Raw genomic sequence first — 24,616 nt, 5'->3', positions numbered from 1 at the left:
GTGAATTGTGTGGGCTGTAGCCGCACCTGCATCCTTAAAGCAGCAGCGACAAGCATGCGTCTGTCTGTTAAAGGGTGGTGACACCCTCAAAGTGTGCTACACAAACAATTAAAATATTGTTCTTTTTTTTTCTGTCTTTGTGAATTGTGTGGGCTGTAGCCGCACCTGCATCCTTAAAGCAGCAGCGACAAGCGTGCGTCTGTCTGTTAAAGGGTGGTGACACCCTCAAAGTGTGCTACACAAACAATTAAAATATTGTTCTTTTTTTTTCTGTCTTTGTGAATTGTGTGGGCTGTAGCCGCACCTGCATCCTTAAAGCAGCAGCGACAAGCATGCGTCTGTCTGTTAAAGGGTGGTGACACCCTCAAAGTGTGCTACACAAACAATTAAAATATTGTTCTTTTTTTTTTGGTCTTTGTGAAATGTGTGGGCTGTAGCCGCACCTGCATCCTTAAAGCAGCAGCGACAAGCGTGCGTCTGTCTGTTAAAGGGTGGTGTAACTCTCAAAGTGTTCCAAAAAATAAAAAACTATTTTTTTAATGTGTTTGTGACTTGTGTGCGATGTAGCCGCACTTGCATCCTCAAAGCAGCAGCGACAAGCGTGCGTCTGTCTGTTAAAGGATTACATCGGTGACAGCATCCAAGTAGGCATGTCAGACAGTCCGTACCTGTACTGGCAGGAAAAAGAAGCAATTTGGAGGTCCCTGTACAAACTGGCTCTATTTTACCTGAGTTGCCCCCCCTCCAGTGTGTACTCCGAAAGAGTGTTTAGTGCAGCCGGGAACCTTGTCAGCGAAAGCGTAGGAGGTTGCTTCCACAAAATGTGGAGAAGATGATGTTCATAAAATGAATTATCAACTCTTCCAGGGAGACCAGCCTCCAGAACGTACAGAGGGACCTGTGGTTCCAGCAGGGATGAATTAATACTCTGTGAGGATGAGGATGTACACACTGAAGAGGGTGAGGAATCGGTGGATGAGGAGGATGAGGATGACATCTTGCCTCCGTAGAGCCAGTTTGTGCAGGGACACATTAATTGCCAGCTTGTTTTGTGGGGGCCCAAACGAACCAATCATTTCAGCCACAGTTGTGTGGCAGACCCTGGCGCTGAAATTATTGATTTGTTAAAGTGTGCATGTCCTGTTTATACAACATAAGGGTGGGTGGGAGGGCCCAAGGACAATTCCATCTTGCACTTCTTTTTGTTCTTTGCATTATGTACAGTTTGGGGCCTAGTTTTTCTAACTGCCATCCTGTCTGCCACTGCAGTGTCACTCCTAGATGGGTCACGTGTTTGTGCCGCCCACTCGTGTCGCTTAGCATAGTCATCCAGCTACCTCGGTGCCACCTTTTGGACATGAAAACACTATTGTGAGGTGTGAGGTGTTCAGAATAGACTGGAAATGAGTGGAAATTAAGGTTATTGAGGTTAATAATAGCATAGGAGCAGAGAAACCAACAAATTCTGTGATTTTAGCTGTTTTTATGCTTTTTTTAAAAAAAATACAGATCCAAAACACAAAACCCAGAACCCAAAACACGGAAGGGTGGTTTTGGCAAAACCAATCCAGATCCAAAACACGAAGAAAGATCCAGATCCAAAACACGAAAAGTGGCCGGTGCACACCCCTAATATATATATACACACACATATATACATACATATATATATATATATATATATATATATATATACATACACACATACACATATATATATATATATATATATATATATATATGTATATATATGTATCTCTCTCATATATACATATATATATATATATATATATATATATATATATGTGTGTATCGACACACACACACATACACGTCAGTGGTGCAGTATTAGGTGCTCAAATAAGGGGTCCACACACAGCTTTCCAGGTTTAAGTAAAGGCATATACTGCCTTACTGGCATCAGCATGCATCAAACAAAAAACAACAACAACAAACACCTAGTCCTCACTCAGGGCAACTATCTCACTTATTGAGCCCTCACTATCCTTGGACAGCTAATCTGCAAATATAAAGTTTCTCAAAGTCTCTCCAGTCCTGTCTCTCACAGGCTCCAGCCTGGCTTGGCTTTGGCTACCACAGCTGCTCATATGTACAGCCTCACAATCTAATCTGCTACCTTGCAGGTAACATAGGCTCTGGCCTACTCACATTCACACAGCTCAGTCCCAGAGTCTGGTGGCCTTCCCTGTCTCCCACAGGTCTAGGCTCAAGCCTCCTTGCCCTCAAAGGCTTGCTAGCACAGTCAGCTCTGTCAGACTGCTACAACCACACCTAGGCTCTGTGCAAAGGGCAGCCTTTAGGTGTGTTACCACACTCCTTTTTTTTTTTCTGTGCGGGCGGATCTCTACTGCCCCACACAGAATCTGCTGTTCACCAGCGCCATCTCTGGCGATACTGTCACACATGTACAGTATACAGTATATATGTATATATATATATATATATACACACATATACACACACATACACACACACATATATACACGTATGCACTATATGGACAAAAGTATTCGGATGCCTGACCATTACAGGGACTGTAGTGACATTGTATTCGAATATATATATACTTTAATATGGAGTAAGTCCCCCATTTGAAGCTAGAACAGCTTAAACTCTTTTGGAGTGTTTTTTTGTGGGAATTTGACCCCATTCATTCTGTAGAGCATTTATAAGGTCAGGCAATGATGTTGGACGAAAGGGCCTGGCTCACAATCTCTGTTCCAGTTCATCCCAAAGGTGCTGGATGGGGTTGAACTCAGGGCTCTGTGTGGGCCAGTCAATTTCTTCCACACCAAACTCATCAAACCATGTCTTTATAGTCCTTGCTTTGTGCACTGGGGCACAGTTATTTTGGAATAGAAAAGGCTTTTCCCCAAACTGTTACCTCAAAGTTGGAAGCATAGCATTGTCCAAAATGTATTGGTATGGCATTAAAAGTGCGCTTCACTGGAGATAAGGGGCCTAGCCCAAACCCTGAATAACAGCCCTATACCTTTATCCCTCCTCCACCAAACTTCACAGTTGGCACAATGCAGTCAGGCAGGTATCGTTCTCCCAGCATCTGCCAAACCCAGACTCGCCCATCTGACTGCCAAACAGAGAAGTGCGATTCGTCACTCCATAGAATATGTTTCCACTGCTCCACAGTCCAGTGTCTGTGTGCTTTACACCACTCCATCAGATGCTTGGCATTAAACTTGGTGATGCGAGGTTTGCATGCAGCTGCTCGGCCATGGAAACCCATTCCATGAAGCTCCCACCGCACAGTTTTTGTGCTTACATAAATGCCAGTGGACATTTGGAACTCTTCAGCTATGGAATCAGTAGAGCATTGGCGACTCTTACGCACCATGCACCTTAGCAGTCATTGACCCCGCTCTGTGATTTTATGTGGTCTTCCGCTTGGAGGCTGTTGTTTCTAAATGCTTCCACTTTCTAATAATATCATCACTTACAGTTGACCGTGGAATATCCAGCAGGAATTTGACGAACAGTCTTATTGCAAAGGTGGCATCCTATCACAGTACAAAGCTTGAAGTCACAAATGTTTGCAAATGGAGACTACATGGCTAGGTGCTTAATTGTATGCACCTGTGGCAACGGGTCTGATTGAAACCCCTCAATTCAATAATTAACAGGTATGGCCTATTACCTTTGTCCATGTAGTGTGTATACTGTATATAGATATATATATATTATACATATAACATTAATATCGATTTCTAACATATTGGTCATTGATATATCTGACTATTGATGATCAGAACATTTGAGTAGCTGTCAGGTATACACTGGGGGGATGGATTTACATTTCCCTGGCAGCCATTAGGAGGGGGTACTGTCAGGCTGCCCGATCAGCAGTGATCGTCAGCACAGCAGACACTGGGGAGGGCGTAGGGATGCAGAGGGGCCAGGAGGTCCCTCTGCCAGGGCCGGATTGAGGGCCACATGGGCCTGGAGCTGAAAATGATTGAGGGCCTATTTTGAAAAGCAGATGAGGTGTGACCAGAGCTGTATGATATGGCCAGAGCCACATGGGCGTATACACCCACTATAATCTCAACACCAAGGTCTCCGTAAATATGTAAAAGAAAAAAAATTCTATTTTGTGAGGTGATACAAATTTACTACTTATGATTTATGGCTGACCATGTGGACAGCAGATGCTCAGTCAACATCATGTTGTCATGATGATGGGCCTATTTTTATTTGGAGGCCTGGAGCTGTAGCTCCATCCTCCCCATTGTTAATCTGGCCCTGCCCTCTGCCATTGGCGGCTGCTGGAAAATTATCTTTCGGCAGCTGCCCAGTGTGCGTTTCTGACTGGTTGCATTGTTTGCCACTTTCTGGTCTATTCAAGAAGCAGAGAAATGCCCTGTTATGTATTAAACAGGGCATTTCTCTGCCTTCAGCTATTCACAGAGATTATCGCATAGAGAAACATTGTTTCTCCAGCTCTGCACCTACTTTATTAATGTATTGTATCACCATACTGTAGAATGGTGCCCAGCAAATTCATGAAGCAGACGAAAACCTAACTCAGAGTATCATTCTGTGGTGCTGATTCACAGAACAGCACAATCCAGTTTGTTTCAAAAGAAAGGCAGGGAAAGAGCACATATACCCATGTCATGGCTGCAATTCCGAGTGATGGCACCGCCCCAGGTCTCCGGTCAGCCCCTGCTGCGGCTTCTCTTCAGACAGCCCGTTCTACATCCAATTGTTGGCTTCTTGCTATTTGATTAGTTAGGAAGCGATTTCTACGCATGCGTATAACTGATGTGAAAAAACAATACGAACGATTGGCAGATAGCATAGAGACACCCTGATCGCCGCTCCTCCTCAGAACGCATTGCATCACATAACTAGTAAGTGTACATGAATTGCTACTTATAAAAGCGATAGATCGCATCAGACTGATGCGATCTATAGTGATGAGTAACAATTTAGTACCACAAATATTCACGAATAGACCCCTATGTGAGGTAACACACAGCCTGGCATGGTTTCAAACGCTTCAACTACGCCAGGCAAGTGGCTAAAGATCTGTAACGGTAAATCCAGGACTGACTTCTTTGTTTGTGCACTGTACGATATAGCAGATATATGTGTAAAATGTTTTATAGGAAACTTATTGAAATGAACAGGAAAGGAATAAATAACTTAGATGCATAAAAAGGTCAGGATTTAATAATTTATTACAGTTTAAATATTGAATGATTCCTCATTCCCTTGTGTCCTAGCAACATTTTCTCTACAGAATCATCACTGCTCTTCAGAAATATGAACAGACACTTGAAGCAAAGGGTTTTGGGGGAAAAAAAAAATCAACTTAGATGGGATTTCCTCTGAGAAAATGTTTACTGTTACTTGTGGATGGGTATTTTTATTAGTTAACTAGAGGTTCTTATGGAAAGATAACGCCCTCACTTAAATAAATACTGCCTTTCATGCCACTGGCTTCTAATATGAAGAGCTGCAATTACAATATAATCATATATAATATAACATATACAAAGTTTGTCCTTAGGATTTGAAATGGTGATGGGATGGACAAAATAATGTTGAATTCAGCAGGCATTTAGTCATATATAGGAGCCAGCAGGAGATGATGTGTATTCTCTGACATTAATAAAAAAAATAAAAAAAAAAGTACCACCAATACTTATCCCTGACCTATTGCATGTTGATCTGTCGGCCAGCCCATATGTACTAAACCAACAGATATACCCATTGAATTGAGATTTTGGTTTGCAAACTTTTTGTGTGAGTAAAAGTGTCAATAAATCAGTTCAGCGTACAAATCTTGTCTGTACTGTGTTTTTATATGTAGAACTAATTTGTATCTTTGGAATATAAAATATGGAAAAAATGAAAACGCTAACACACAGTTCTCAAATAAAAAATAATAATTTAATATTCCTTTTCTTAAATAGAATTTATCAGCTCTTTAGCACCTAAACAAAGCCATTTTTCTTAGACCAATAATAAATATCAATAAATACAATTTACAAAATTATTACAACAATTTCTATACTGAATAATCAATTAAATGTATCTGAATATTTATGGCCACAAAAGTCTTGAATCAAACGAGTAAAGAAAATCCTATAGTACCCTTGGTAATCTATCACATCTAGATATTTAGCACAGCTGTGTTTTGAAGATAAAATAACATAACACCTAGTAGGATTGCAACTCTGTTTCACAAGGAATTTGCATTATTGTTTCTCCTGTAACAATGTATAGAGAAGCAGATATTTCTGTGTCAGTTTGTTTTAACACTACAGAGTATTCTTGCTGTTTTTAGACAGCACAACTCCCCCCTAGTAGATTAAAGATACAGTTCCTTTAAGAGCATGCACTTAATTGTGAAGACAGGTGGATTCTTGAGATTCAACAACTTGTGTTTCTCCAGTCAAAACAATAGACCTGTAGTATTCACATTTAGTTAGTGCAACCCTTGGAGTAAATGATGTCTATCCAAGAATACTTTCATCTTTTAGTATCTAAAATTAGTGCTCAACTCTTTTAATCCCAAAAGTTAAGGATTTATTATTCTAAAGATTATTCTATATATTACTAGTATCCTAGAAACGAGAAGATATGAAATACAACTAGTTTGGACAAAAAGAAGCGCATACACATATTTATTTATTATATATACATATATATATATGTTTTCTTTTATTCAAGACTTTTGTGGCCATAAATATTCAGATACATTTAATTGATTATTCAGTATAGAAATTTTTGTAATAATTTGTAAATTACATTTATTGATATTTATTATTGGTCTAAGAAAAATGGCTTTTTTATGTGCTAAAGAGCTGATAAATCCAATTTAGGAAAAGGAATATTAAAATTATTATTTTTTATTTTAGAACTGTGTGTTAGCGCTTTTCATTTTTTCCATATTTTATATCCCATTTATACGGGGACTGAGTAATCCCCTTGTCATTGAAAGCAGCAAATGCTCTAGCTCTATATAAATTTAATTATTATTGGCGCCAACAATACATCATTTTCTTTTTGTCACTAATTTGTATCTTTGTTTATGCTTCCACCTTTGAAAGGACAAGTGACCTGAGATATCAAAGCCATCAGTATCTTTACTTTTTCATGTGTTTGATTAGTGTCAGAGCACCTATTTGTATCATTTTTCTGCTCACTGATTTGTTCAGATTTAAAGTGAGTTGGGAAAGCAAAACCTGTATCTTATCAATGTATCGAAATGCTCAACAGCACAGACTATTTCAGTCTGCTGATCCTGTGTGAGGTATTGATTATATTATGGTGCATACACATGGTCAGATGTGTCAGATGAACGATGAAACGTTTTGAACGAATTCAGACAGTATTAAATTGAATGGAATCGTCCAAGTCTGACTGCAAACACATCAGATGTCAGATATCGATATCTGACAAGCGGGAACGCGCATCGTTCATCGTTGAAGTCTCACATGTCAGATTCTCTTCCAGATATGAACAATTGAAGGATTTTTAAAATCGTTATTGTTCAAATCTGAAAGAAAATCTGACCGTGTGTATGCGCCATTAGTGAGGACTGGTTACTGTGTCATGGTGTGTGACGGGGGAATAGAGGCAAGCAAGAAGTTACAGAATGAGACTTGAAAGTGGAAAGAGCAGGCCCTACTACAGCACAGAAGATATGAAGCTCCTCTCAACTCTCACCAGAAATACTTATATTCCTCTCTAGCTGCTCCCCATTTGCCATATCAGGCTCCCCAGTGCTCTCTAAAATCCAATTTCAATTATTTACCTTTACTACAAAGCCCTCAAGAACTTCACCTCTTCATAAATTATAAACCCCATCTTGAAAAACTCTCTTTCAAATCTACCTCTGACCTGCCCCTCACTTCATCTCTGGTAACCACCCCTACAAGACATCTCTGGTGCTGTTAGCCACTTTTGGAATTACTTACAGAGCCCCATCACATTCTCTCACAGCCTGTAAATCTCTACATGCGCTCTGAAAACCCATCTCTATAACCTATACAGTAATACAGCGCTTCTCAAAATTTGTGTTGCGATACCTTAGTATTTCGGGAGTTGGTGCCTGGTGTGTCGCGCACAATGACATCCTTAGTGTATCACACACAATGACAGAGCGGTGAAAGGCTGGGTCCTGAGGAAGAACAAGCTCCAGCCATTTAGCAGAGCAAGAGGAGGAGAGTGTGCTTTCCTGCTCTCCCCCCTATTCCACTAGGTACTGCATTGGCATTTAAAAGATTTGTGGCTGTCAGGTGCCACATCCTGACTCCAAGCTTCATAAATCCACTAGCTTCCAGCAATGTCAGAGAGGAGCCGGGAGCAGACTGGCAGCCGCAGTCTCGTTCCCGCAAGCCCCAGTGAGCTTCCTGATGTCAGTAGGGCCGCCCTCAAACAGCAGGAACGCCTCAGTTTGACCAGTCACTCCCCCTCCCCGCCTACAAAACGGGGCAAGCTGTCGATCAACATCGACAGCCGCCCCTTTTGTACCGAGCCCCGGACCGCGTGAATTTCTCACTCGCTCCGGGGCTTGCGCACGCCGCGCGTGTGCAATGCCCCAACATCGACCTGCTTGCAAGCAAGCGGGCCTGAATCAGGCCCTATGTGCTTTGGGTGGGTATGGAGAATGCAGGAAGGGGAGTTGGTAGATGTGTCTAATATTGAAAAACTATGTAAATTACACCAGTTTCATATCTCCCATCAATGACATTGGCTCCAAATATATTTACTCAGGTATGTCTAGCAGATTTTATTATTATTATTATTAATATTAATAATAATAATAAATAGCTTAATTAACATTTATTTTTAGATCTTTAAAATGTTGTGTCACGTATGTGGATGCGACTCTTCAGTTTGTCACGGCAGAAAGAAGTTTGAGAACCCCTGCCCTAATGTACCCTCACAATGTCCACTATGAGCCACACTCGCTCTTTTTATTTCAGCCATGTTCTCTTCCTATTACAAAGGGCGCAGTGAGACGCAATTGAATCCACGGCACGCAATACACAGCTTAACCGCTGGATGCCCAGTGCTCTACTGGATGAAAACTACAGAACAGAATACAATAATAGTGGATGGAGATGGCACTACAGTATAACAAGCCCTGACAGGCATGCCAATTATGTACTGCTCGTGGACGTAGCCGCTATAAAGTCGCAGATGTAGAGCAGGGCAAACCACCATAACAGCAGCGCACAGGGGAGTTCTGCGTAAAAGTTGCAAATTTGACTGCTAATATGTTGCATGTGCGGTCTTTAATAAAATTAGATACTTTCATGAAGATACTTGAACTCCAGTTTAATGTTAGAGGATATGTCAGCATTTAAGTATCTTATTGCTTGCAATAATGTCACGTTGCAGATAGCGTTCTTATTCAAAGAGTGAGCTTCACATACTGCACAAGCCCCTATGCAATAACTGTGAGAATAATCAGGGCCATCAGAAAGGGAAGTGTGCAGCACCTGAATTAACATTTAAAAAATAACTGTATATAATATAATATTGATAGTGAAATTCTAAATTGTTCATACCCCTGTCATCAACAGGAATAGAACCCCAGTTTAAGGCCATGTTAAGCATTCAACCTACACTAAGCCACAGAAGCCAACTATTCTGGTGCTGCACACCTCGCTTTCTGATGGCCCTGATTAATCTCAATGTTATTGAATAGGGGCTTGTGCAGTATGAGAAACTTGCGCTGTCTGCACCATCACTGCAAGCAAAAAGATACTGTGCTGTAAGCGGTTAGAGAATATGTCAAATCCAAGCCACTGTGTACAAAGACGCAGCTCGGTCACAGATCAGTTGATTATTGGTCTTCTGAGTAACCCTATGGTTGTGCCGAACGGCTGCCGGAACAGAGTTGCCGAAGCAAGATTACAGTCGCATGCAGAAGAGACACGCCCTAAAACTTAGTCAATAAATCCTTACTGCAAGCGACATCGGTAACAAAATGTGATTACATGCAGAGTGTGACTCTGAGGCATGCGCAGATCACCGAAAATCGCCAGGGCTGCAGGTGGTGATGCCAGACCATGGTACTGTGGGGAGCCTGGCATAATCATGCAGGCGTGGCCACACCCCCTACAAAAATTCTGAAAAACATTAATTGCGTCCTCCCCCCAGATCCAGGGGAAAAAGCACTCCCCCACCCACTCACTTCAGGTGCAGGCAGAGAGGACTGCTGTTGAGTTCAGCGGCAGCAATCTCCCTGGACCCACTGCACCCCAGCACACAGCAGCGCGCTGCCGGGCCTCTCCAAAAGCCCAGGCAATTACTACTCCCCGCCCCCTTCCTTTCCGCACCCTTGATAATTGCTCGAGTGCGTAAACATCGGCATTGGGTCCACCTCTGAATCAGGCCCTATGTGCCCAAAAAGACGGCAAAGCTGAAGGAACATTGTAATATCAAATGGTATGTTGGTAAATAAGGCTGAGATGAGGATGATGACCCTATTTGGCAGAGTATGTGGCAATCATTCAACCACACTGTGCCATCTATGATATGGCCCTGGCACAGAAAACTCACATAACATCCACATGTATGTACATATATGGTCAGCAGTGGCGTGACTAGGGTATTTGGAGCCCAGGGCAAGTTTGAAAAGGGAGCCCCCCCCACCCCATGTGCGCGCACAAAATAAATGGGCGTGGTCACTTAAAAATGGGGCGTGTCAACATGACACACCCCTTTATTTTCACGCTGAACATTCCTATCCATATGCACCTTAACCCCAGTAGTACCCCCAGTATGCAGTTGTGGTCCCTCTTATGCAGGCCCATAGTAGTGCCCCTTATACAGTATCCCCAGTAGTGGTCCCCCTTATACAGCCCCCAATTAGTTCCCCTTACTCAGTACCCTCAGTAGTGGCCCCCCCAAATGAAGTGCCCCATGTAGTGTTCCCCCTTATGCAGTGCCACCAGCAGCAGTACCCACAATGCAGTGCACCCAGTAGCGGTATCCCCTTATGCAGTGCCCTTTATACAGTGCCCCCAGTAGTAGCCCCCCCCTATGCAGTGCCCTTTATATAGTGTCCCAGCAGTAGTCCCCCTCATGCAGTTTTCCCAGTAGTGGTCCCCCCCTTATGCAGGCACCCAGTAGTGATCCCCCCTATCCAGTGCCCCCTGTAGAGGCCCTTCCTATTATTGCCCCCAGTAGTGGTCCCCCCAGTGCAGTGCCTCTAGTAGTAGGCCCCTTTTATAATGCCCCCAGTGGTAGTTTCCCCCCCCTCGCCAAATAGTAGTCCCCAGTAGAGGTTCCTCCTCCCGATTAAGTGCCCCCAGTAGTAGCCCCCCACCCCCAGTAAAGGTCCTCCCAATAACGGTGCCCCCAGTAGTATCCACCCCTCCCCCGTTGTGCCCCCACCCCCAGTAGAGGTCCCCCCAGTAGTAGCCACCCCCCTCCCCAGTTGTGCCCCCAGTAGTGCAGACAGGTTTAAAAAATATATACAGTCAGGTCCATAAATATTGGGACATTGACAGAATTTTCATATTTTGGCCTCTATTCACCACCACAATGGTTTTGAAGTGAAACAAACAAGATGTGCTTTAACTGCAGACTTTCAGATTTAATTTGAGGGTAATTACATCCAAATCGGATGAACGGTGTAGGAATTACAACAGTTTCAATATGTGCCTCCCACTTTTTAAGGGGCCAAAAGTAATGGGACTATCAACTCAAAAACTATTTCATGGACAGGTGTGGGCTATTCCCTTGTTATTTCATTATCAATTAAGCAGGTAAAAGGTCTGGAGTTGATTCTAGGTGTGACATTTGCATTTGGAATCAGTTGCTGTCAACTCTCAATATGAGATCCAAAAAGCTGTCACTATCAGTGAAGCAAGCCATCATTAGGCTGAAAAATCAAAACAAACCCATCAGAGAGATAGCAAAAACATTAGGTGTGGCCAAATCAACTGTTTGGAACATTCTTAAAAAGAAAGAACGCACCAGAGAGCTCAGCAACACCAAAAGACCCGGAAGACCACGGAAAACAACTGTGGTGGATGACAAAAGAATTATTTCCCTGGTGAAGAAAAACCGCTTCACAACAGTTGGCCAAATCAAGAACACTCTGCAGGAGGTAGATGTATATGTGTCAACGTCAACAATCAAGAGAAGACTTCACAAGAGTGAATATAGAGGGTTCACCACAAGATGTAAACCATTGGTGAGCCACAAAAACAGGAAGACCAGATTAGAGTTTGCCAAACAACATCTAAACAAGCCATTACAGTTCTGGAACAACATCCTATGGACAGATGAGACAAAGATCAACTTGTACCAGAGTGATGGGAAGAGAAGAGAAGGAAAGGAACTGCTCATGATCCAAAACATACCAACTCATCAGTGAAGCATGGTGGTGGTAGTGTCGTGGCGTGGGCATGTATGGCTGCCAATGGAACTGGTTCCCTTGTATTTATTGATGATGTGACTGCTGACAAAAGCAGCAGAATGAATTCTGAAGTGTTTCGGGCAATATTATATGCTCATATTCAGTCAAATGCTTCAGAACTCATTGGACGGCGCTTCACAGTGCAGATGGACAATGACCCGAAGCATACTGCAAAAGCAACCAAAGAGTTTTTTAAGGTTAAAAAGTGGAATGTTATGCAATGGCCAAGTCAATCCCCTGACCTGAATCAGATTGAGCATGCATTTCAGTTGATGAAGACAAAACTGAAGGGAAAATGCCCCAAGAATAAGCAGGAACTGAAGACATTTACAGTAGAGGCCTGACAGAGCATCACCAGGGATGAAACCCACGTCTGGTGATGTCTATGCATTCCAGACTTCAGGCTTTAATTGCTTGCAAAGGATTTGCAACAAAGTATTAAAAAGTGAAAGGTAGATTTAGGATTGTTTAGTTTGTCCCATTACTTTTGGCCCCTTAAAAAGTGGGAGGCACATATAGAAACCGTTGTAATTCCTACACCGTTCACCTGATTTGGATGTAATTACCCTCAAATCAAATCTGAAAGTCTGCAGTTAAATCACATCTTGTTTGTTTCATTTCAAAGCCATTGTGGTGGTGAATAGAGGTCAAAATATGAAAATTCTGTCAATGTCCCAATACTTACGTACCTGACTGTATATAAAAATATACTTACCTGAATCCATGCTGCTGCTGCTGCTCCGGTCCGCGACACCGCTCCCGCTGCCACCCGCCAGTCCTCCCGGGCTGGCGCGCTCAGCATTATGGGAGAGACGTCATGATGTCTGTCCCATTACCCACTGCAGGAGCCGGACGGAGGCCCGGGTCTTGCAGGGGGTGCTGCAGCAGTCAATGAGAGTCTATCTGACTCTCATTGGCTGCTGTTTAACACACGCATCGCACAGCCTGAGCCCGCCTCCTAGCGCTATTGGGCAAGCACTCAGGGGGAAGGAACGGGCTCAGCTGTGCAGCACAGGACCGTCGCTGGAAGCCTAGCGCCGGTCCTGTGTAAATGTGTAGCGCTGACCGCACCCACTGCGGTCAGCGCTACACTGGTGGCTAACTAGGGCGGCCGGACCGTGGCCGGCGGCGCCGGTCCCACGGCGCCCAGGGCACGCACCCTGCCCGACCCCCTAGTTACGCCACTGATGGTCAGATATGATTGAGATCTCACAAATGGGTACTGGGGCCAAGTGACTGTCCATCCTATGAAGGACAGGTGGGGAAAGTTAGCTAGGCTGAGGGAAGGCAATCTTAACATATCAAATTCTACATGAGAAACAAATATGCCAGTTTTTTTCACACACAAAGTATATGTGTGTAAGTATTTTTTAATGACCAAATTATACTTACTGATGAACCACCACAGGTATGGGGATCATTTATTTAGAATCTCATTGTGCAGAGAGTTCAGAATAGCAGAAATAAAATCCCAATAGAATATAAGTGCTGCGATTCAGCGATAAATAATATCTTACTCACAAACATGATCACAAAGCGCCTCCTCTTTCAGTCACTGTGAGGAGCACTGCTAAACAATCTAGTAACTCAGCAAATTTTATGTTGGTACACCAAAATATGGAAAAAGTTGTGGAATACCCCGTTATATAGCATAAGCGTTCCATTATCTGTGGCATGATTTTGTAAATTCCCTCCTAAAACGTTTATATCTATTCTGTATTTACAAATTCTGTTGTATATGCATTTCCCTGTATGTCCTTACCTGTCACATTGCTGCATGATGGAGATCTCCTTAATGATTTCTTGCAGATCTGACTCCACAGGAATCTGTTTTATGGCCACAATCTGGCTGGTTTCTTTGTGACTGGCTTTAAAAACACTGCCATAGGATCTAAAGAAAATAAATTGCATCACAAACACATCTGGAAAATACAAAATCAGGCATGACAGTAATATAACACTGCACATACTAGTGTAGTGGTGGCTACTACTGTTACACACAATGAAATTAGCTATTATGTGAGTTGAAAGGGATGCGGTTAATATACCAACACCCGGGATGCCAACCGCCGGAATCCCAATCAGCGTGATAAGACTGGCGTTGAAATCCCATCATGGCTGGAGATGCCGATGCCGGAATCCCAACAGCCGATACCCCGTGCGTAAGTATAAAGGGGCCAAGTAGGTGTTAACTGTGGGGGGGGGGTTAGGTTTAGGCATCCTGTGGAGAGGGGGGGGGGGTTAGGTTTAGGCATCCTGTGGGGAGGGGGGGGGGGGGGGGGAGTTAGGGTTAGGGGGAGGTTAGGGTTAGGCTCCAGACAGGCATGGTTAGGCACCACTGAGGGGGTTACGGTTAGGCACTAAGAGGGAGGGGGTTGGGTTTAGGCACTTACCAGGAGGGTTAGGGTGCGGGGTGGGGAGGGTTAGTATCAGGGTGCAGGACAGCAGGGTTAGGGGGTAAATAGGACAGGGGAACAGTACTTACCGTTCCCCTGTCAGGATTGTAAGTATATTGACAGCCAAAATTCCACATGTCGGGATATCATACCAAACCCGAATCGAAAGGGTAGTCATGAGATTATAACCACTAAAGGGTAAATTTACTAAAGTGAGAGTTTTTAGAAGTGAGTTTTAAAAATTATGTTGCCCATAGCAACCAATTCAGATTCTACTTAACATTTAACTAGCACCTTCTAGAAGATAAAAGCTAGAATCTGATTGGTTGCTATGGGCAACATCACTTTTAAAACTCACTTCTAAAAACTCTCACTTTAGTAAATTTACCCCTAGATGTTTTTGATGAAAACCCAGCATAAATTAATGAAATAGACCATTTTAATGTAGCTGCTACTAGCGACCTCCTACTAGCGACCTTTCATAAAAGAAATTCAATGTGCTTCAGCCCATACCTGCCCACACTCCCGGAATGTCACAGAGACTCCCGCATTTCGGGCAGCTAACCTGGATGCTTGAGAGTAGACCAGCCTTTTGGATTCTGTCCACTTCCCCAGCCCGGGCTTTATGATGCAATTTTTGGTGTATTGCATCACAGTGGCCCCGTTGTTCAAATGCATGGAGAGCAGTGAGTGGGGCCATGATGTCAGGTTACGGCCTAGGATCGGCTGTTACCCACCCCAGCACCAACTTCCCCTGACTTCTCGAGCGGTCAGACGTCAGGTGCGGCAGCGAGTGAACGCTGAGGTTTATGCCTTAGGAGCGCTTGGACTTCCATGTGCGGCCCCGTGACGTGGTTACTGTGGTCGTCATCATGGGCGCAGCCATGACAGTCTTCATCACCTGACGGATCCTTTACTCAATGGTAGTGTGGTTGCCAGGGCCGGATTAAGGTCTGTGGGGGCCCCTGGGCAACAAACATGTGGGGGCCCCTATTAAATGTGACAAACTGGGTATGCGCAATGGGGACATTATGCAGAGCCCCCAGTAGTGTCAGTGCCCACAGTGGTAGTGCACCCAGTAGTAGTGTCCCTTATGCAGTGCCCCCTATGCAATACTCCCATTAGTAGTGCCCCCTGTAGTAATGCCCTCTGTATAAATGCCCCCAGTAGTAATACCCCTGTAGTTGTGCCCCAAATAGTAATGCCCCCCAGTAGTAATTGAGCGTGTGCCCAATAGTAATGCCCTAGTAGTAATGCCCCCTGTATAAATCCCCCAGTAGTAATACCCATGTAGTTGTGCCCCCAATAGTAATGTCCCCAGTAGTCATTCCCCCTTTAGTAGAGCCCTCTGTAGAAGTGCCCCCAGTAGTAATGACTCCCCCCTCCCCGAGTAATGCCCCAGTAGTAATTCCCTCCCCCCAGTAAAGCCCCCAGTAGTAATGCCCCCCGGTAGTAATGCCCCCAGTAGTGATGCCTCCCCCCTCCCCGAGTAATGCCCCAGTAGTAATGCTCCCCCCTGAGTAATGCCCTCAGTAGTAATGCCCCCCCCCGAGTAATGTTCCCTGTAGTAATGTCCCCCCGCCAGTAATGCCCCCAGTAGGCCACTTGCACTAAAATTTAAAAAAAAAAAAAAGCTCATACTTACCTTAAGCTAAGCCCCGCGACCGCTGCAGTCCGCCCGGCTGCTCCTCTGCACTGTGACTATGGCAGAGAAGTCATGACGTCTCTAACATAGTGCTCTGCGTGAGCTCAAGCCTCCGAGTCCAGCTGCCGCTGCGGGGAGGGAGGCGGGCGCCCGCTGGTTACAGCGGGCGCCTGGTAAATGGAGCCTCCCTGCGGCACCGGGGTTAGGTTGGCTGGAGGAGGCGGAACTGGTTCAGTCTCCTCCGGTCCACTTTAACCCCGATGGGTGTGGGGGCCCTTAACGTGTGGGGGCCCAGAGACGTTCGCCCCTGTGGCCCCCCCCGTTAATCCGGCCCTGGTGGTTGCTGTCAGCCGACACTGTCCTCCAGTGGACTGCTACCTTAGGGTATATAACTGGGCTCTGGACAGCAGGAAGTTGCCTGTACAATGTTGTTTCTTCTGTTGTATGCTTGCCGTTACTACGTTACTTCTAGTGTTATCCTCAGCGTCCGTGCTGCGACTCCAGCCACAGCATGTGTACTCTGTACCATCATCAAGTGCATCTCGCGATACCATTCCTCAGTGTCTGTGCTGCGACTCCAGCCACAGCGTGTGTACTCTGTACCATCATCAAATGCATCTAGTGATACCATTCCCATTCCCCTGTCTCCCTCCCTTTCCTCTAGTCCCTAATTCCTAAATCCCCTCCCCCTCTTCTCTTACTTTGGGCAAACCTTAGTGAGATCCGCACGTGTAATAATCATGTGTTATATGGAGAATACCCTCCTTACTAAGCAGCGATCATGTGATCTACTGTTTATATCACATAATCGGCTGATGAACGTTTATTAGAAGAGAAAGTGTAAATACGTTTCCTTTTCTTTCTGAGAATTTTGAGAATATTGTGTTTTGAATTTATATACAGTAGGTATAAAGTCTGCCTCCATAACATGATGTATTCAATGTGTTTTGGTTATTGTATATTAAGAATTAATTAGCAGTCATATTAGTTAAGGTATAAATACGCACCTCTGAAAAGGAGTAGTCATCTTTGATAAAGCTGGGGGTTACCCAGCGAAACGCTGCATCGCTCGCACACCCCTAATTATGGCCCTGATCTCAGATGTGTAATATGGACTGGATCACTGTGTGGCATAATGTGAACTACAGCTACTATGTAGCAATAGAATGAACAACCTCTCTAGAAAGAGTGGTGTCTATCTAGATCTGCATTGGGGTCTACCTTCTAGCTATGGGGCACACAGATTTCTAGTTAGGCCCCGAGTGCTTCTGTATTCTTGCCCTGTATCATGTCTTCTATTTGGCGTCTACACATATGATGTTAGATTCAGAGATGCACAAATGTAAATATATGCTCAGGTACAATCGTTCTCTGCACTTGGTCATGATGATTTTGGGAACATCTGATATTAATCAATATGATATAATTGTTTTAAACTATAGAAAACATATCATTGTCAGATGAAGAAGTACATTAAATATCAGTAAGTGCTACACAGAGACAAAAAAAAACCATCAGGTCTATCTATAGCATATACGTCAGGAGTGAAAGCAGAATATACCATCCGGAAAGCACTTACCCCTCTCCAAGTTTTTCTAGGACATCAAAAACTTCTTCTGGTTGTTTATTTAAACTTTCTTCACTTAACTTTTTTAATTGCCTTTGTAAATAAAAATAAAAAAGATAAATTTTTTTGTTAAATCATGCAGGTAAAATTAATTTGTGTGATCATTTGACTTTAATGTCAAAGAAAAACAAACTCTATAGCTCTTTCTTCATTGATTACAAAGTAAAAACAGAACTGAATATGTAAAGCATTCAGGACCTCATTCAGAGTCGGTCGCTGCGGCCGCACGGTCGTACGCCACCGATGTTCGCTAAATTGCGCATGCGTAAAATTCCCAATGCGCGTGTGCAAACTAGCTGTTACGATCGGAAATATCTCTCTCCTTGAACTTGGCCAGGTCGTTAGTTTGAGTGACAGGATGAGGCGTTTGTGGGTGGTAACAGGGGAAGGTGCTTGTGAACGGGGGAGTGGAGATCCGAACGCAGGCGTGCCTGACTATGCAAACGGCGTTTTATGGGAGTGCATAATTAACAAAATAGTGTCATAGCACACGTGACATGGGAGGTTTTTACACTGACTTGATCGTAGAGCTTAAGAGAGGGTATGGTCAACCTTAAGCTCTACGACCAGTTCCGATGGTCTCGATTAATCCTTATATGCCCGGAGATGACGTGTAATGCGTACGAGAAGGGGGCGTATTTTTTGTCTGACGCCCGCATCCTCCCCTTGGTCGGCCAGCTAACGATCCGATCTTAAGGACGCAACTTGCGAGTGCATCATTTGCATATCCGGCCCCTTTTCCCTTACGACCATGCGGCCGCAACGACCGACTCTGAATGAGGTCCTCATTCCTTTTGCAAAAGTACAAGAGGGGCATGAGAAGGGGACTTGGCTATGCTACACGTCTATGTAACACTGGGCCATGCCTTAAACTTCTGAAGCACTGCACCGCCTCCTGCCCACTCCCCTTTAAAACTCCTCTTAAATGCAATGCGCATCTGTCCCATCCCGATCCAGGAAACGGAAAATACTCCTCTAAAATCTGGCTATTTGGGAGGCATGGGAAATTGGTTGCCATGAGCAACGTCACCGAACTTACTAATTTTTCTAGTATAATTTAGAAAATGAAGCAAACACCTGCTTGGCTGCGATAAGAAACATTCCTCATTATATTTATCAATACATACACTGGATACAGCAGCACACATAGGAATCCAGCTTTATGAAACACTCTTCATTTAATATTTTGCAATAAGGGCAGATATATAACATTTTGAAAGTTTATTCTCTTCAGATCATAACACACACTCACACTCTCTTACAAAGCCCTCACACACTCCTCTCCCATTTACATCTCTTATCTCATCTCCCTTTACCCTCATATCCGCCCTCTTCGTGCAACAAATGCACGCCGCCTCTCATGCCAACTGATTACTTCCTCCCACTCCCGGCTCCAAGATTTTGCCAGTGCTTCTCCCCACCTTTGGAACTCTCCACCTCTCTACAATCCTTAAAATGGGCTTTTAAGACCCACTACTTTATCAAAGCCTTCCAGCTCTCATCCTAACTGCTACATGGTCCCCTGCTACATGCTCATCTGTGTCACACCTGTTTGTCTGCCCCTCCCCTTTAGAATGTAAGCTTTTACGAGCAAGGTTCCTCTACCTTCTTGTGGTTCTCCTTACTTTACTTTCATCTACTTCTTACTCCCCACCAGGGCACCTAACACTTGGTTGCTTATTTGGGTGTTATGGTCGCTAATGTAGCAATGTATATTATCCATGTCCTTGTCCTGCATTGTATTATATTGTATTGTTAGTCACTGGTCACCTATTTGTTTATGTACTTTGTAAGGTGCTGTGGAACACTTGTTGCGCCATATAAATAATAATAATAATAATGATTATTATTTATTATTAACAATGACTTTTAATTAGATATTTCCACCAACCACAATGTCCAATATATACCATGTGCTCAGTATGCTACTATTTATTTGAAATTATAGCTCTCAAAGTACCTTTTCAAGTTTACACATATGAAATGAACTTTGCCATAGTAAAAACACTAAAAATACAGTACATGTAATAAATATTGTATTGTAGCTTAATAATTTACAATATTTAGCTGTATTTACTTTACTAATGGTATTAATAATGTTCAATTTATATCCAGTAAATTATAAAAAAAAAAACTACCAGACATGTTACATAAACAACAATGAAATGTATTATATAATAAGTACAATACATAAAAATAAAAAAAAAGACATGCTCATGAATTAAAGTCATACAAACTGCAAAGGAGGGTGTAATTGAACAGCAGGGGATCCTAATGATAGACTGTTGTTCCTGTACATGACAAACAAAAGCAGAACCAAAGGACAGTTGCCCAATTACTGTAGGTCTTGCACAATCTCAGGCTGCAGTTACACAAATGTGAAAGCATCCACATAGACCATCATAGCAGCTCTCTGAAAGCTGAACAGTTATACTATTGTGTAAGTAAAATAAAGCGACTGGCTTTCTAATCTCTAATTATGACAACACATCCTGTATTTACGCCTACAAAGCATCCCTTTCACGATCATAAAACAGAAACTTCACAGCATTATTAGCTATAAACATGCATATACTTCTAATAGAGCCAAGTATTCCTATATGGAAAACTGTACATATAGCTTGGTTAATACAACAATTAATGGGGAAAAAACACAAGTAAATGCTGAATCTAAAATTAACAACATGTACCAATGCATTGTGTCAGATGTTGCTTTAGATGGCACATTTTTTAGGTCCAAGACACAACCACTCATTCATTTGCCCGCTAATATATGTATGTTTGTGTAAATAGGTAGATAGACAGACAACTTGTGTCATTTATCTTTATGTTTGTCATCCTCTTCTCAGAGGGACAGGAAGAATCGTCATTGTACAAGTACCGCGCAAGAACGCAAAACTATTTCACATTTATTTATACAATGCACTTATTTTCACTTGTTTGCAGTTTTATTCCTTACTCCCTTCATCAAATGTACCTCAGAGAGACATTACACAGTTTTTTATATAGACAGAGAACTCATAAACCAGCCCCTTCCAAAAGTAGTACCCTGTCACAGATACTGTAGGGTCAGATCACAATTGTCAGAAACGCCTGCCTGGGCAGAAGCCTAAACCATGTAAGAATTTGCATAAGCCACACCCACATGTTTATGCAAAGCACACAGCATGCTCCATTCATATGACTGCTGTAGTTTTGGAGCATTTTCTCAGGTCCTGTCTGAAGCTATAGGGAAAGCAAGGTGTGCGGCCTGATCACTGTCCCAGCTGAGGTCTGTAGCCCTCAGGTACAACATTTTTGTGCATAATCTATAGCATCAGTGCATTTAACACATTAGCAGATAACAAATTTCAGGGAAGATGGTGGCACACTAACAAGTGGTATAGGGCATCAAGACTATTAGATGTGCACATGTACTTTTTTTTACTCTTTTGGCACCCAAGGTAGTTGATCATTAAGATTAGCTAAAACTGGTGGTATGATGTACCAATCGAAAGGAATCTACACAGAGGATTGAAGTTGTTCTAGAACTGAAGTTACAATTACAGTATGCAGTAAAACGTTGACATTCACTATGTTGACATTAATAATGTCAATACCAGAACGTCAACAGTTATGATGTCAACATTAAAGTTAAGGTGCGTATCCACTAAATGACATGGAAACGACAACACGATTATGACATTGTAATCGTGCTGTCGTTTCCATGTCTTTGATGTGCGTACACTGAACGTTCCCATGATGCTGAACCTGATGAGATAGGTTGACCAGCATGTACGGGTTATGATAGATGTCGGAACCGACCAGCGGGCACGCGCATCGCTGGTCGTTTCCGATCAAAATCTGCCCGATGCGTCGTTATTGTGCAATCGCTTGTTTAAATCGCTATGTGGATACACGGCTTTAGGCTTAGGGATACCTAGCAAATGGAGTGTTGACATTATGACCATGTCAACATGCTGACTCACGATATATTGCTGTTGACTATAACCAAGACGACTTTCTCAACATGGTCACAGTCTACATAATAAATCAAACCCACAATCATATAGATGATATATTGATTTTACTCTATCCAGTAGTTGTAGTATTTGCTTTGTATGTGTAAGTGGATACAATGATTACAAAATATCATTATGTTAGTATTTTTTTTAAACAAAATGAAAGTATACCTTTATTGTGTGTACTACAAATGTAATATGGAAATATAAATGATCAGCATCTTTCATGACAAATATCTCCTTTGTATGTCTGGCAACGATTTCAGTTTAAACACGTATACAATTAATATTTGGATATACCCAAAATGTAATTTTAATCGTACAATCTAGTAATGAATGCAATTCGTGCTCCACATGTGTATGATCGGTCACTATATAAAGTATACATGCTACCTCCAGTTCTGAACTATCAGATCAGCTCACTAAAAACTGCAAATAGGAGGAGACGACGCATAACGTGCCTATGTACAACAGAAAGTAATTACTAATAGAACTGTAAATATTATGATTACCTCCTTGGGTGGTTCCGTAGCTGCACAGTCTCCATCACGGTGGCTGAGAATCAGTGGGCAGATACGGGGCTGTGCTACCGGTATGTTCAGGGATCGGGGGGATGCAGCGCCCCCGCCCGCTACTCGCACTACATGTACCTGTCCCTGCAGATGATCAGACGTGCTTGTGGCTGTGTAACCTATCTGCCCCCCACTTAACAGACCGTAGAAATACACACAAGCGAACGGAAGTAGGAACAGGAAGCGAGTGTAACTGTATACTACACACACATAAAGCTATAATAAGTGATAGCTGCAAACAACGCAGCCCTATTACAAAGGAAGCCAGCCTCGTACCTGCACGTACGGGGTGGGCTCAGCTGCACTGCCTGCGTCTATGGAGAGTACGGGGGGAGGTGGTGTCCCCGTTGGTTTACACTATGGGCAAAATGTGGCTCAGCAGCAGCTGTTATGGAATTACAAGCGCTAACACGCCCTGCAAGCTACAAGAGTTCATTTAATACCGAGACAAAAGTGTGGATCCTTAGGGCAAATGCCATTTTATCGGACACTTGCTCTCCTAGCTGAATAGGGGTCTAGCCACAATAATGCACCGTCCTAAATTTGTTAACAAGTGCAAAGTGTTTTTTTATTTTTTTTATTTTGTGGTGGCTGGGACATTGTAAATGATTTCCTTTGGTAGAGTGCACATTTTAGGGTAAGGTCCCACCCCAGTTTAGTGGGTTGCTGCAGAGCCTTTTTGGTCAGTCTTTTGAGGTCTGGGTTATCCGCTATTATTTTCAATGAGGCACCCCATGTTATTATGAGACCTATTATCAATTATTAGTTGCATGCTATCCTCTGAAAACACCCAAATAATAAGTATCCCCTGTGGTCTCCCATTTTCGCTCGCAAAAGCAGCCCCCATAAATTTCTATGGGGGTTGCTTTTTAACCAAATTTATCAAGTGTTAGCCATTGTAGCCTATATGCTACATATTACAAAAAGTACCGAGAGACAGATCCCTCCCCAGCATTCTCCCTTGCACATGCGTGTCCCTATTTATTTTATTACAGTCAGGCAAATCAAAATGTTATTGCTGCAGATAGTGGCAATAAGAAATTCTAATTATCAATCAATAAATATGCTCCATGAAAACACATGTATTTGGGCTTATTGGCATCACCATGTTTTTGTGTGAGGACACCTGCTGCGCAACCATTAGCTTCCGTACAGTATAAATCAAAAGGTTTTTCATAAGCTGGATTCCCAATGCAGGTGCTCTTGTCAGACTGTCCTTAAGGTTAAGGAAAGCCAGCTCTGTTTCTGTTTCCTCTGTGTGTATGACACGATCGGGCTTTGAGGAAGAGACTGTCCTGCAATGGTAAAGCCAAAATAGAAAAACCTGGGATCCATGATCTGCAGTATCCACACATGCCCATGAAGGTACGGATTTGCTGTTGGTTCTGCGGCAGTGTCATGGTCTGTATGGCCTGTATCCTGTCATTAGTCAGATGTCGTAACCCCTGGGTTAGGCAGTGTCCCAAGTATTTAACCCTGGTCTGGCATGGCTGTAATTTGTCCTTAGCAACCTTGTGTCCTGTCTGTGTGAGATGAAGCAACAGTAGTTTAGTACAATTTAAACGTGACATAAATGAATCAGAACACAACAATAAATCATCTACATATTGTATTAGAACAGATCCATTGGCAGGTTGAAAAGATTGTAAACAGTCGTGTAAGGCCTGGGAGAAGGTACTAGGCCTGTCTATGAAGCCCTGGGGCAATCGTGTCCATGAGTATTGTACCCCCTGTATGTAAATACAAATAGGTACTGACAGTCCGGCTGAAGAGGGACAGAGAAGAAGGCAGAACAGAGGTCAATGACAGTAAAATGGGCTGCAGATTTTGGGATTTGCATGAGGATGACAACTGGATTTGACACTATGGAAAATTGGCTCTCAACTACCTTATTAACCCCTCTAAGGTCCTGTACTGACCTATAGCCCCTCCCCTCAACCTTCTT

General features: G+C 43.1%; 1 protein-coding gene across 1 annotated transcript in view; it reads right to left on the bottom strand.

Moving 5' to 3' along the window:
- Positions 1-22,930, bottom strand: part of STK4 (serine/threonine kinase 4) — a 107,936-nt gene extending 85,006 nt beyond the window's left edge. The window contains exons 1-3 of the mRNA XM_088442790.1: positions 22,612-22,930; positions 18,051-18,131; positions 14,193-14,321 (exon numbers count right to left, since the gene is read on the bottom strand). Of these exons, the coding sequence (XP_088298916.1) occupies positions 14,193-14,321; positions 18,051-18,131; positions 22,612-22,646 (245 nt within the window). The 5' untranslated portion in view covers positions 22,647-22,930. The remainder of the gene's footprint in view (positions 1-14,192; positions 14,322-18,050; positions 18,132-22,611) is intronic.
- Positions 22,931-24,616: the final 1,686 nt, after the last annotated feature.

This window comes from Taudactylus pleione, unplaced genomic scaffold (assembly GCF_031769625.1).
Source record: "Taudactylus pleione unplaced genomic scaffold, aTauple2 ptg000317l, whole genome shotgun sequence".
NCBI lineage: Eukaryota > Metazoa > Chordata > Amphibia > Anura > Myobatrachidae > Taudactylus > Taudactylus pleione.
This window is presented reverse-complemented; position numbering and strand designations above follow the sequence as displayed.